This window comes from Ammodytes marinus (genome assembly GCF_949987685.1).
Source record: "Ammodytes marinus genome assembly, chromosome: 2".
Classification (NCBI taxonomy): Eukaryota; Metazoa; Chordata; class Actinopteri; order Uranoscopiformes; family Ammodytidae; genus Ammodytes; species Ammodytes marinus.
In genome coordinates this window covers 5,105,626-5,119,173 of record NC_137231.1, presented here as the reverse complement: position 1 = coordinate 5,119,173, position 13,548 = coordinate 5,105,626, and the positions used below count along the sequence as shown (strand labels likewise).

The window sequence follows — 13,548 nt, the reverse complement described above, 5'->3', positions numbered from 1 at the left end:
ATTTGCGGTTTTCATGCATTACAAGGGAGAATGTGCTCTTGGATAGATTGGGCTGTGGGGGAAAAAACTAACTCACGGTCAATAAAAATATGTTATGCATACCGTCTATCACAGGCATGCTCACGAACATGGAATATATTAAATCATTTGCAAAAAAATAGATCTCGTTTCATATCGCTAAATTGGACATTTAAATTGGAGAACACTTAACAACCAGGCAACCACACGCACGGTACAGCAACAATGCTAGCTTGGATGCGATTTCAACATTTCATGCTGGTTACTGGTACATTGATAGATGTCTATTCAGAACCAGTTGGGCACCAGGACAGATGAAAAGCTCCACAAACGAGGAAAATGAAGTGTTTTGGCTAAACTGCATATTGTATGTTCACTTTGATCAGGCAGGGTTCCCAATGTCTCTGAATTATTCCAGAAAAATAATAGGCTGCTAAACAGCTCACATAGGACACAGTTGAATTAGCCTCTTAATTTTCCTCTCATAGTGCACCTGATTGATGCATTTACCTTTGAAAGGTTAAAAAAAATGTATTCCAGGGGGGTATTATATGAACCAGACCTGCAAACTCATAGGAGGTGAAAAAGGTGACAAACACCCGTCCCTTCTAGGGGGGTCGGGTGTTTTTCGCTGTCCAAACGATTGGCTATTGTTAAATATCATTCACACAACCAGAGTTCTCCACTATTGCCTCCAATGTCTAGCTGGGTGAAAATAATAGCCAGCTGAGATCCTGACCCTCCTAGGGGGGTCCGGGGGTATGCCCCCCCGGGAGATTTTTTTTAAACTTTTTAAAGTGAAATGCATGATTCTGGTGCACTTTGAGAGGGAAATTAAGAGGCTAAATCTGAGGAATTTTGTGTGAACAAATAATTTGGAGACACTGGGTCGGATGAATTAGAAGCTTCTTGGATTTTCCATTAAAATGTTCATTTAAAATAAAATATTATGCAGGGTCCTCTGGGTTGGGCTTGGTGCTCTTTTTCTTTTATGCGACATATTTCTCTGTAATATAATGAATACATTTAAATGCAGTGAGAGGAATGAAGCAGAAGAACTCTGTTGTCCAGCTATCTTTTTTTCCACAGACGAGGCTGAAATAGGTTATACAGTGCATGGGCATCTGAGCCCCATTTCCAAATGTTTTTAAATAAACTCAATACACACTGGACGTGAACGTGACGTGATCAGTTAAACTTGGATTACCTCCCAGATGAACTGATTAAATTATTGGGCTATTAACTAGGCTATCTAGATCAAAACATTGTATTCATTTTGTTGTATGATATAATAATATGATGTTAATATCAAACACACAAACTAAAAAATAAAAATAAAAATAAATTGGGGGGGGGGGGGGGGCTGTCGGTCGGCTCTGATTGTGAGCGCACTGCAGACACTGCGCTCATTAAACTGTCAGCTTCAAGAGTCCTGTGTGGGTCAACAGTGCAGTGCAAACTATGCAGCATAAAGTTACAACATTCGTCTACGACCGTGATGTTAAATCACCTTCACACAAAGTCTCCGCCCCAGCAAAGCAGCGAGTCGATCGCTGTGACGGTGAAAATCACCGGGACCCGGGAGACCCAGTGACCGAGTGAGACGCCGCTCAGAAAAAACTCTGTGGTTAGATGGATGAAATCAGTCGCCAGTCGGGGATATCCTGCCCGTTAACTTTGTCTACGGGAACGGCTTCCGCGATCTTTTTCTATGTCTCGAGTCTAACAGAGAGCCAAGTCGGCAAACTGACAGCGCGACTAAATAAAGGGACTGTAGGCTACAGTGAGCTGCGTCCCTCCGTATAGTTTCTGTTTCAGTAGGCTGTTACATTAACCTCTGAAGCATTGACAGTGTTTAATCAAAGCCTCTAATTTTTTATTATCAAAAGGGCTTTGATTGAGACTTTTAGCCAATTCTAAAGTCTGAACACACAGCGGCAGCAGTGATGCTTGCAGGGTTCAACATAACTTTTTTTTCCTACTGGCCCGCCGGGCCAGTGGATCCGAGTTTTACTGGCCCCTTGTATATTTTCACTGGCCCTGCACACACTTTTTTTTCTTCATAATTTAGTGTCAATCATTATAATACCTGTATTAGAAAAATAAAGAAAATAACCAGATCTAAAGGGAATATCTATACTGTAACAGTATATATATTCCCTTTAGATTTGGTTATTTTTCTTTTAGTTAATTATATGAAATGTTGATATTGCTCATACACATAATATAAAACCAGGCAAACATATTGAATTTGAAGCCTACAACTGAAAGTATGTTGAAAGAGTGGGCCAGTATTTTAAAGTCCAGTAGTTTGATGGTTGTTTTTATTCTTGAATTTGGGCAGTTTAATGAATAGTTCACCTGCAGAAGTCATGTTCAAACATAAAAAAAAAATAAGAGATGAAGGTCTGATCAGTCTTTGTGGTGTGGTAGGCTGTTTTTATTACTTTCTCTATGCATTAGGGATGTGAATGACCGGTTTTCCACTTGCGCTCAAGTTGACTTTAAAAATAGAATAGAAATCCGAAAATCAGGGGGTTATGCCGTTTTTTTAATGGGAGATTTCACCGTATATGCGAGTTCACGTCTGGTCGTGAGCGCGCAGCGAGTGTCACTTCTCCATGAAGTGTCAGCTTCACATAAGAGTCCAGTGTGGGACCATTTTTTCAAACTATTGATAAAAAACAATGCAGTGCAAAATATGCAGCATAATGCTAAACGCTCGTCTAAGACTATGACGTTAAATCACCTTAGAAACACACAATGCCTTCGTCCGAGCATAGCAGCGTTTCACCGTGTGATCTCGCCAGCGAGTGAGCCGTCGCGCAGATGAACTGTGGTTTGTGGCTAAAATAATAACCGGGAATATTCCCCCCGTTAGCGATTTCAATGGGAAAGACTTCCGCGATCTGATTGAATGTCTCGAGCCTGAAAACACAGTGCCAAACTGCGCGACTATAGGAACTGTACAGTGAGCGGAGTCCCTCCGTTGGTTTCTGTCTACAACCGACACAATCACCGGAGACGCAGTCACAGCGTTTAAATAAAGCCTCTCATTTGTATTACCATTGGGGCTTGCATGCAAATACTGTAACATAATGGCGGCAGCTAAAGGAAAAGCGCAGTTATAATTTTCTGCACCTGAACCTCTGCTGTGGGAAGAAAGAAAGGGGGCAAAGCAAGTCGATTGATTTGTCGACTCGCAGGCGGACGGTAGGCAGCTCTGCCAACGGAGCGAGAGTGCACCCGCTTCTTGCTCCGCCTGTCAAAACGCCCACGCATTGGTTGTCCACTGGCCTTTCATTAAAAAATATATTTTATATTAGGTTTATTATATTGAGTCTTAAATAAACACTGCTTTCATTCCGGCTCTCCACGCGCATTTCATTGAACCATGATGTAGTCTACAAAAAGATACTGAACTGTGATTGGCCAGTCACTGGCCCGGGCGGGACAGTGACTGGCCAATCAACTTGCCCTGCATATGATTTTACTGGCCCCGGGCCATCGGGCTATACGTTATGTCGAACCCTGGCTTGTGCCCGATCTTAACGCTGATTGGACAATACTCATGACGTCTACCAAAGATGTTTTATTGCCAAGATAACGATATTCCCTTGTCTCACACTACGGTAACTCGCCCACACAGTCCAGTCTGGGAAGCGCTGGCTGACTTCTCTGGCAGCTGCCGCTACCCCCCCCCCCCCCCTCCCAAAAACAAAAACTCTTCGGATCTATACGATTCACGTGGGTCATATATTTTGATTCTAAACGGCGATTTTCGCCGAAAAGCGACGAGTTTGCAGGTATGATGAACACACCCATTTTAATTGATAATATGTCATTCATAAAAAAAAAATTAACAAATATTTGAATAAAAAGTAGGATAATAATTTATTATTCAATAGCTTTGATGTTATGTGACCCAGTGTCTCCAAATTATTCCAGATAATAGTACACAGTCACACAACTCTTAATTTTCCTCCAAAAGTGCACCAGATTGATGCATTCTGGGTTAAAAGGTACCAAATTTTCTTCCGGGGGAGCATGCCCCCAGACCCCCCTAAGGACTGGGTTCCCTCAGTTTCACAAAATACTGTGGGAAACACTGGTTCAAGAATTACATATTAATAAGCAGGCATGCTTATGTATGACTGGATTTATAGCTTTTGATACTTTGCGGCAAAAATGGCTCTCCTGCTGACTTTGTCCTGTCAGTGCGGCTCTCCTGAAAAAAATTGTGAATACCACTGCTCTAAACCAAGGCTAATAGTTTGCTACGCGGCTAGCTAGCAGAGGGTCAGACTCACTGTGATTTGCTGGCGTTCAGCCGGTGACCATGGTCCAGGAAGAGCCTTTCACAGAGCAGCAGCACGGTGAGCAGAGCTAAAGACAGAGACACACCATCAGTTCATGTTTCAACATTTCAAAAACACTCTTTTGGCTTTTTGGGATGGCAGGACATGTTGCCTTACTTTCCTCGTTGGCCTGGGAGAGGAACTTCTCCGTGGTGAAGAGTGGCTTCTTCTCATCCAAGATCAAGGTCCAGAAGCTGGAGAACTTTGCCTCTGGAGAGACAAAAACACACAAACAATCTCCATCACTTCCCCTCCTTGTAGGCCAACGGCTTTCCAACAGTCTACAGAAGTGAGGAAAAAAAGTGTCTGTTGCGATGCCAGCCTCACCTGGCTGTGACTCCAGCAGTGCCAGACGACTCAAAAGAACAGAAGCTGCCACGCCTTCTGAGAGCAGAGCATGCTGGGAGTTTTGTGCCACAGCCTTGTCCACGGTTTGGAGGAGCAAGGGGATGAGGTCGGAGGCTTGGGCCAACGTGTCACCTAAAAGGGGGAAAGTGTGATAGCACAGGACTAAGGATTGAGTTCAGTTTTTTAGGATTTGTATATTAGACACATAACACAACGTCCCTTCTGTGGCCGACCTTTGAAGGCGCCCAGCATGGCCTGAAGGTAAGCCTGTCGGACCAGGGAGCTGGAGGTCTTGAGGGTGAAAGCCTTCTTCAACCAGTCCAGCAGAGCGCTGGGGACTTCCACTGTGAGACGGCTGCTCCACTGGGACAGCACAGACACCGCGTGCACTAAGGTGCCCTCGTGAACTGAAGGAAACAAAGCAAGGCATGAAACCTGCATTCTGCTGTTATTGTGACCTAGAAAGATAGTCAGCCTTAAAGGAGGAGTCAGTGATTCTGGGGAAAAGCTTGTTGTCAAAATCACTTATTGTCAAAATCAGTGAATATCTCCTAACGATCCTCTACCTGTCCGTACTGTGTGTTCGCTGAAAAGAAAACCCCCCTTTTTAAACATATTATTTGTTTAAATACCAGTTTACAGAGCCTAAGTTGTGAACTAACACTAGATTTGCACACAGACACACACACAGAACAAACAGGTAGCCAATTATATCGTAAGGAGATATTCACTGATTTTGATTTTTTTTTTGACTACCAGTCTTTTCCAGAATGGCAGACTCCACCTTTAAGTGAGTGGATCTATCTTGTGAGATCAGACGGAGAATTGTTACCTTCTTGTTGGAGATATGGGATGAACATCACAGCGACTGCAGAGCTGAGAGTCTGGCTGGAGGTTCCCGATACGGCATGATGGCTGCAGCTGGCAATCCCTAGGACAGGTTACAATCTCGGGTTGAAAAATAAAATCCTTCCACATTGATATGCATCAACTAGAAGTGTTTGCATTGGCCCCCTTACCTGACAACACACTCATCTTTTGGGCAACAATTGTGAGCTTTCCCTCGGACCCTGTGATCACAAGAATCATGATTCAGTTGAGCAAAAAGCCAACAAGACTGAGGCAAGGTTTCAGTGTGTGTAATGTATTGGTTCACCTCCGAGGATCTTGAAGAGATGAGTGACGATGTCCTGCACAGCGGTGGGGTCGCTGCACTGCTGGGCCAGGTTGTGCATGGCCTGGACCGCCTCCTCCATCAGCTGGGCATTGTTAGCTTTCAGCTGGCCTGAGGCACACAACACACCAGTATTCTCTCATTGTCTCCCCTGTGACAAATCATACCCTCGTGACAGTCGATTGCATGCTTTGAATATACAGCTCCGGAAAAAATTTAAAGAGACCGGTCTGGATTTTTCTTCAATCTTAAAACTCTACATTACTTAGTGGAAATGCTCTTAATGACAATATTCTTATTGTGAATTTGGTAGAAATGTTGTCAGTAGTTTATAGTTTAAAACCCAAATGTTCATTTTACTCAAACATATGCCTATCAATAGTAAAACGAGAGACACTTGAACATTTGGAGTGGTCTCTTGAATTTTTTTCCAGAGCTGTATTGTCTCACAAGACTCATAGTAAAGTGAATCCATTAGGGCCTTACTTGCGATGGCCTTTCCAATATCCATGGCATACTGACTGAGGTCCAGGGTAACAGCAGACAGCAGGCAGGAAACAGCTGGAAAGAGAGCAGACAGTGTTTTTAGTCCATTTAGATGATCAGGTAAGTATTTAAAGACCTACTTCACCAGTGGAAATATGAAGGTGTTTTGAACTCTGATATCTTATGTAGTATAAATGTGCAAACATTATAGAAATCGGTTCATCCTAGCCTGAGAAAAGGCAGAAGGAGTGTTTTATGGTCTCACTGTCTAGCCCTACATTTTCCCATGTGTGACATCACATATGGGAAAATGTAGGGTTAGGATTAACAGGACAAGGGAAGAAAAACCTAATTCATTACATTTAGGGCTGTCAAGCGATTAAAAAAATTAATCTAATTAATTACAGGCTCTGTGATTAATTAATCGCATACTTTTATGACACTTGTATACCTGTTTATAAACAGCTGTATAGCCTACTACAGTTTCTCTCTCTCTCTCTCTCTCTCTCTCTCTCTCTCTCTCTCTCTCTCTCTCTCTCTCTCTCTCTCTCTCTCGTAACTTCTGTCTCCTCCCCTCAGCCAGCTTTATACATGAAATTTTCGCAAAAAAACAAGCAGACTAAATTACGACTTTCCATCTCCCACAACAGACAGCGCTGCACTGCCACCAATTCATTCACCATTTTCGTACTCATAGGCAAAAATATTGACACACACACAAACACACACACACACACACACACACACACACACACACACACACACACACACACACACACACACACACACACACACACACACACACACACACACACACACACACACACACACACACACACACACACACACACACACACACACACACACACACACACACACACACACACACACACACACACACGGGGCGGGTGTCCGTTTAAATGCGCGACAGCTAGCAAACAAAATAAGATTGAGAGATAGGCCTACTGTTTTGAACCTAGTCTACATTGTTGCACCCACTAAATCAATAATGCACGGACACTGCGGAGAATAAAGTAAGATGTCTTCCTACCTTCATGCTTATTTGCCCGAAGCATCGCATAAACCGTCCATAGAGCCCTCGAGTCGGCCCCTTTCCCCTGCTTCTCTCTTCACTTTTCTCCCTTTTAACTGCGCGCCCGGGCCGGCAAGCTACAGGTGCAGCTCATATGTCCATGGTGCAGCTCCGCACCACTTTTGCACCGGGTCAAAGGGCATTATAGAAGTGCGATTAATCTGCGTTAATTTTTTTAATCGCGTTCATTTTTCTGTGATTAATTCATCGAAATTAACGCGTTAATTTGACAGCCCTAATTACATTATAATAGCGATTTTATAATGATAAAATGCCGGTTGCGTATGGGTGAAGTATTCCTTTAACATGGAAAAGAGAGCGTCTCACTGTGCAAGGCGTTCTCCGGGCTCCGCAGCATGGTCTTCTGCAGCGTGGGCAGCAGCAGCTCTTTGAACTCAGAGTGGGTCACGTGACGCAGTAAGGAGCCACTCTTCTCCAGAATGTGATGCTGGGGTTTGGTCTTGCTCATCAGAACTGATTTGATGTACAGATCCAACAGCGCACTCTAACAGACAGACAGAAGGACGTGAAGGTATTAAGTTCATGTGAGACTGAGATTCCATGTACACCTTAACAACAGTAGAAAGCGCTATACATCAAAGCACAGTCGATATGGTTTTAAGCTGTGCACTCACCTTGTGCTTCTCTATTGTAGCCTTGTCTTTCTGAGTGTGGCAGAAGTCTAGACACACCCCCAGCATGGCCAGGGTGGTGGGGCTCTGCTCCAAACTCAACAGTGTGGCCATGTATTGCTCAATCAGTCCAGGGTTCTGTTAAAAAGACAAACTGAATGTTAGACCTATCCAGCCTTACAGTTTTTAAGACAGCAGTCCAAAACCCAGTCCAGACAGGGATAATAACACATGTGTAATAAAACATTTCCCCGTGCTCTTTGTAATAGAAGTCGCTGATATATTAAGGGAGCGGGTTCTGGAATACACAATGATGTGCAGCCAGACAAGTATTACTTACCTTTGATTATTTTTTGCCTTAATTTGATTTGTAACACCTTTTAAAAATGTCTCTGTGGGTTTGGATTTGAACGACCAGCAGATGAACTGAATAACTAGCACGGGTCAATTTGTACAGATACTCCCATAGTTGGTCCCCGGTCCTCCCCCATACATGTGTTTTTTACTGCCAGTGTGTTTCTATACAGCGTACTGCGCTCACCTTCTCCCAGAGGTGACTGAGATTCTTCAGGCTTGATTTCTGAGCCGTGGTCTTGGCTCCACCCACCACCTCCGCCACCAGAAGACTCTGAACCTCCACCTGAAGAAAAAAAAAAGATTCTTAAGGTTTGGAATGAGGAGATTGCCCCCTGCTTTGATATGTGGCTCATGGAGTTCTCTAGCGCTCTACATATGGAGAAAATCTGTTATGAGAGATCAGGGAAAGCAGAACAATTTAAAAACATATGGCAGCCTTTTTCTGGACTATATAGCAGCGCTGAAGTGACCTGCATGACACCTTGTTGACTTTTTATTTTTTGTTTAACATTCACCTTTAATTTAAACAATGTCCTTAGAAACAAGGCAGAAACTCATCCAACACCTCAATAAGAACTGTATGGCTAGGTATGAACGCTCATTTAGGAATCACACTGTGCATTCAGACGACATAATAAAAACATGTACGGACCATTTTCTTCCAGATGGGTCCTTCTCTCTTCTCTGGGGCAGAAAAGACACTGGGGACTAAAAGGCAGGTCCAGGACAAGCCGATGAAGGCGGCAGAGCCTGCGCTTTTACTGAAAATATAGTGAGGCAAGCATAAGATGGAAGAGATGCAAACAAAGATAGGTTAGACATATTTATTTACATTTAAATCAGTTGTTAGTTTTTAATGTTGCTTTTTTATTGAAGTTTTTAACCAAATTAATATTAATATTAATTAATATGTGTTGCTTATTAATTAGATAATCCTTTATTGATTATAAAAAAATATCTATGTAGATAATTGTTTCTGCTAACTGAACTAAGACAATTATAAATCATACACACGTCTGTAAATCTGTAAATGTAGGAGTTCAACACTTTAAAAAATACTGTCTTATACAGTTGAGGGAAGAGGTACCTGGGCTCTCCATTCTTGCTGATGACTCCACTGCTGAGCAGGCTGTGGAGGAGGCTGGTGACCAGGATGTTGGGCTGACTGTCAGCCAGCTGGCCAATGACAGAGAGCAGCTCTCTGCGCGATGCAGCGTCCCTGAGAAGCACACACATCCATGTAAACACACAGGCTATATACCCTTTGCTGCTCATTTATATTCAGTTAGTATGTCCATTCACAAGAGTCTGGACAATTCTTTCCAACACAACCACAGACTACATCCAACAAAATGACCACATTGAATCAATGCCTATTTAAAAGCAGTTTGCATTGAACACAAACTAATCAGTATTATGTTCTATAATATATTTATACATACAATCTTCACCCTTTTCAATTCAAATGGTGGCTTGGCATTTCATTACCAAGGTAAAGTGTCATAAATAGTTAACACTGGTGCTGAGTAGGGTAGGAAATGAGTGGGGCCCCTGAAAAATGTGAAATTGCCCTCATTTGACAGGGGCTTTTAATATAGAAAATTATTTTTGCAGGATCTTAACGGTATTATTATGAATTTGCAAAGCCAGAGCTGAAAATGGACAGCTGGGCAACAGGCATCCATAGTACCCTGATAAAGCAAACAAGATATTTTCAAACTATTTACTATTTGAACAACCCAGGAGAATAAATATGGTGGCCCAATCCTGAATTCCTGAGAGCCTTACTGCATTATATTCAACTATATTTCTTTCACCAGGAAACCTGAATGTGATGCAGAAAAGGCCTCGATTGGAGGATAAAAATCCACCAGAATGCAGGAAATTAAGAATTTGACGCTCAAAACGCAGGTTGTATACAATATATTCAAAGATGCCTTGTTTTTACATTTTGGATTAAAAGGAAGGCATGATGGGACCCTCCGGTGGCCTAGTGGATAGAGCGCGTACCATATTGGCTCCGGCCTTCGTTGCAGTGGTCGCGGGTTCGAATCCGACCCGTGGACCTTTACTGCAGGTCATCTCCCCTCTCTCTCTGTCTCCCTATTTCACTCTGTACTATCAATAAAGCTTGAAAATGCCAAAAAATAATCTTAAAAAAAAAAAGGAAGGCATGTCAGTAAACTACATGTCTTGCCCTTAGTGTGATTCTCATTTCGTAGAGTGGCCCTTTGTGAAAATGAGTTTGACACACCTGATCTTTATATATTTTTTATCAACAGCATTTGATTCCTTGCCCACGGTAATGTAGATCTGGCTACTGGAATCTAGATTCTGGGTAATCTAAGAGGTGAGATATTGATAAATGAGTGTCAAATTCCAGATGGCTGCCATGTTGGCTTATCCTAAAATTGGAATCATGCATTTTTTGATTTGTTATTCTTTGACGATTTCAAAAATGTATGCTTTACCTTATCCCCAAAAAGCTCGAACCACATTACACAAGGAACCGGACTATGTGTTTGGTTTGGTTTGCTCGTGGCTTTAAAGGCACCAAATATACACCTACCGATAACGGTGTGGAGTGAGACAGAAGAGCTTGCATAGTCCTTTGATGGCATTTTCTGGTAACTCTGAAAGAGATATTTTACATTAGCATTAGGGGTGATCATAGCCACTATATTTTTAAAATAGTGTAGAAAATCCAATAAACCGAAACCCCCCTCACCTTTGCCCTGTATACACTGTTTCAGCTCTCCGAATATCTCCTTCCGCTCATTCACACTGGCTGTGGTCACGTTCACAGCAAATTTTTTCAGTGTGTCTGAAACCTGGAGGAAGAGTTAGTTTAGTAATATGGATGGACTGGTAAGGTATATGTGAAACATGCTCAGTTTAGCCTACAGACAAGGAAGGACTACAAGATAATCAGTTGATGTGTGTATTGGACAGGGGAAACAGCACATCCTTACATTCCAGTAAGAGGCATAACATGGATTAGTTTTCATCTTTCCTGATGGACAGAACATTAGTTTGTTCGAACAATTGACAACAATTTTCTTCTTACACGTTTTTCTATTTCAATGTGGGGTGATAAGATCAGGGCTGTTATTCCATGCGGATACTTTTCATATCGACTAGGTTTTGACTGAAAGGGCTGTGGATTGGGATGAAATCTATTCAGAGAAACTATGTGTAAGGAGAATGTCTATTTTTGAACTCCCCTTAAATAACTCTCACGAACAAGGTATGTCGCAATATTTTCTATTTTTTTTTTAAATCAACTCATGATCGACAAAGCCATGTGGCAGTACAATCAGTCTGTCAGCATGTGCCACGCAACACTGTACATTTATGCCATCACAACAAATCAGTTAAGTCATTACTTATGAGGGCGTGCCTGCACTCAGCATCACATAACAGGATTGTGTGTCTACCGTTGGGAGATCAAACTCATTTAGTTTAATGTCATAACGTGTATACCCCTGGAAAAGTTGGTTGCTCTACGGTACCATTTGGTCAAAGCTTGAGCACGCACAGAGACAGTGCTTGGTCACAGTATCACACTGATGCTACGTAGCACTAAGCTAACAGCCTGCTCGCGACCTATTGTTTAAACTTCGACTGAGTTTCTCGTTGAATGCCAAAACGCTCTTAAGCGTATATAAAGCGGCACTCGATATAGTACGAATGCTGCTCCTTCCGCACTTGTACACCTCTCTGTTAGCGGATAGTCTACTATTTAAAAACCAGCCACACGAACCTGCGTGTCCGCTGCCATCTTGCCGGTCTTGGTGCAGGAAGGACTTGTTGAGGTCACTTCCGGGTTACAACTGCTAGGTAACTTTTTTTTTCTCCCTAAAATAATACATTTATTATTTTGTGTTTATTTTGCCATAGACTAATATTAAAATAGTTTTTATGAATGAATAAAGGAAATAAAAACGAAAAGAAAAACAGCAGAAAAGCAGAAAAACAAGCCAAAGGGGCTATTTCATAGACATCTGGAAAAGTGGATATTTGCAACTAAAAAGATCTAGGTCACCGAAAGGAAAAATTAGATCTCGAGGGAAACACACAAAAAATTGCACACATTTCAAATTAGATGAATAAAAATGCAACAAAAGTCACTAAACAGTGGTTTCAAACCCCCTTCCCCAATTGTATACACATTTTAAACTCTCCTATTTTAAATGTTTGTCCTTTACTTTTTGAGTTGATGTTAGAGGAAAAACGTATTTACCCTTGCCTTGGATACTGCATATCAATTATTGAATTAATGCTGGTTTGTAGTAGGATAGCCTATACACACTATTCTCTGTTCTTACAGATTGTGTAGGCCTAATCTTAATTATTTTTCAATTTAAATGTTGATGGTCGCTCCTGAGTTAATGATTGATGGATGGAACTGTACGTGATTGTGTGTGTGTATGTGTATGTGTGTGTGTGTGTGTGTGTGTGTGTGTACGTGCGTGCGTGCGTGTAACAGGTTTATTACAGAATCAATGTATTTCTTTCCAGAAACTATTAAAACCACCTGCTGAACTCAGCCCATTTCAGCATATGTTTATGTTAACACATGTTCATGTAACCACTTCTTAAAATGTTAACTGCTTATAACATCATCATCATTTCAATTATAATTGATTAAGTTATAATTTACATTTGAACTTAAACTTTATAAATAACATCTGATAACACATGTTTAAATTTTACAGTAGGCCTATTCTATTTCATTTAGGCTACACTTGATTTAACTTCATACATAATATTTAGATTTTATTTAATAGGGGCGCCCTTAGCTCAGTTGGTATAGGTGTCCACCCCTGGGCCGGGCCCAGCAGCAGACCCGGGTTCAATTCCAGACCACGGTCGTTCTCTGCATGTCACTCCCCTCTCTGCCCCATTTCACCTGTCTCTCTGCACTGTCAATAAAGCATAAAAATGCCCAAAAAATATCTTTAAAAAAAATGTTAAACATTTTTTCAACATTTAAAAATGTCCACCATATTTGTATTTATTAAGGCCTTAGGTGGCTCTCTTAACTTGTGTTTCTCATAATAAAAAATATTTTTTTGTGTT

The 13,548-nt window shown here is 41.7% G+C and overlaps 1 protein-coding gene across 1 annotated transcript in view; it reads right to left on the bottom strand.

Annotated features, from left to right (window-relative positions):
- gcn1 (GCN1 activator of EIF2AK4) overlaps window positions 1-12,257 on the bottom strand; it is a 45,229-nt gene extending 32,972 nt beyond the window's left edge. The window contains exons 1-16 of the mRNA XM_080045519.1: window positions 12,230-12,257; window positions 11,195-11,297; window positions 11,036-11,099; window positions 9,554-9,685; window positions 9,119-9,227; window positions 8,651-8,749; window positions 8,113-8,247; window positions 7,805-7,982; window positions 6,385-6,459; window positions 5,881-6,009; window positions 5,744-5,794; window positions 5,557-5,655; window positions 4,958-5,131; window positions 4,704-4,856; window positions 4,494-4,586; window positions 4,329-4,404 (exon numbers count right to left, since the gene is read on the bottom strand). Of these exons, the coding sequence (XP_079901645.1) occupies window positions 4,329-4,404; window positions 4,494-4,586; window positions 4,704-4,856; window positions 4,958-5,131; window positions 5,557-5,655; window positions 5,744-5,794; window positions 5,881-6,009; window positions 6,385-6,459; window positions 7,805-7,982; window positions 8,113-8,247; window positions 8,651-8,749; window positions 9,119-9,227; window positions 9,554-9,685; window positions 11,036-11,099; window positions 11,195-11,297; window positions 12,230-12,247 (1,688 nt within the window). The 5' untranslated portion in view covers window positions 12,248-12,257. The remainder of the gene's footprint in view (window positions 1-4,328; window positions 4,405-4,493; window positions 4,587-4,703; window positions 4,857-4,957; window positions 5,132-5,556; window positions 5,656-5,743; window positions 5,795-5,880; window positions 6,010-6,384; window positions 6,460-7,804; window positions 7,983-8,112; window positions 8,248-8,650; window positions 8,750-9,118; window positions 9,228-9,553; window positions 9,686-11,035; window positions 11,100-11,194; window positions 11,298-12,229) is intronic.
- Window positions 12,258-13,548: the final 1,291 nt, after the last annotated feature.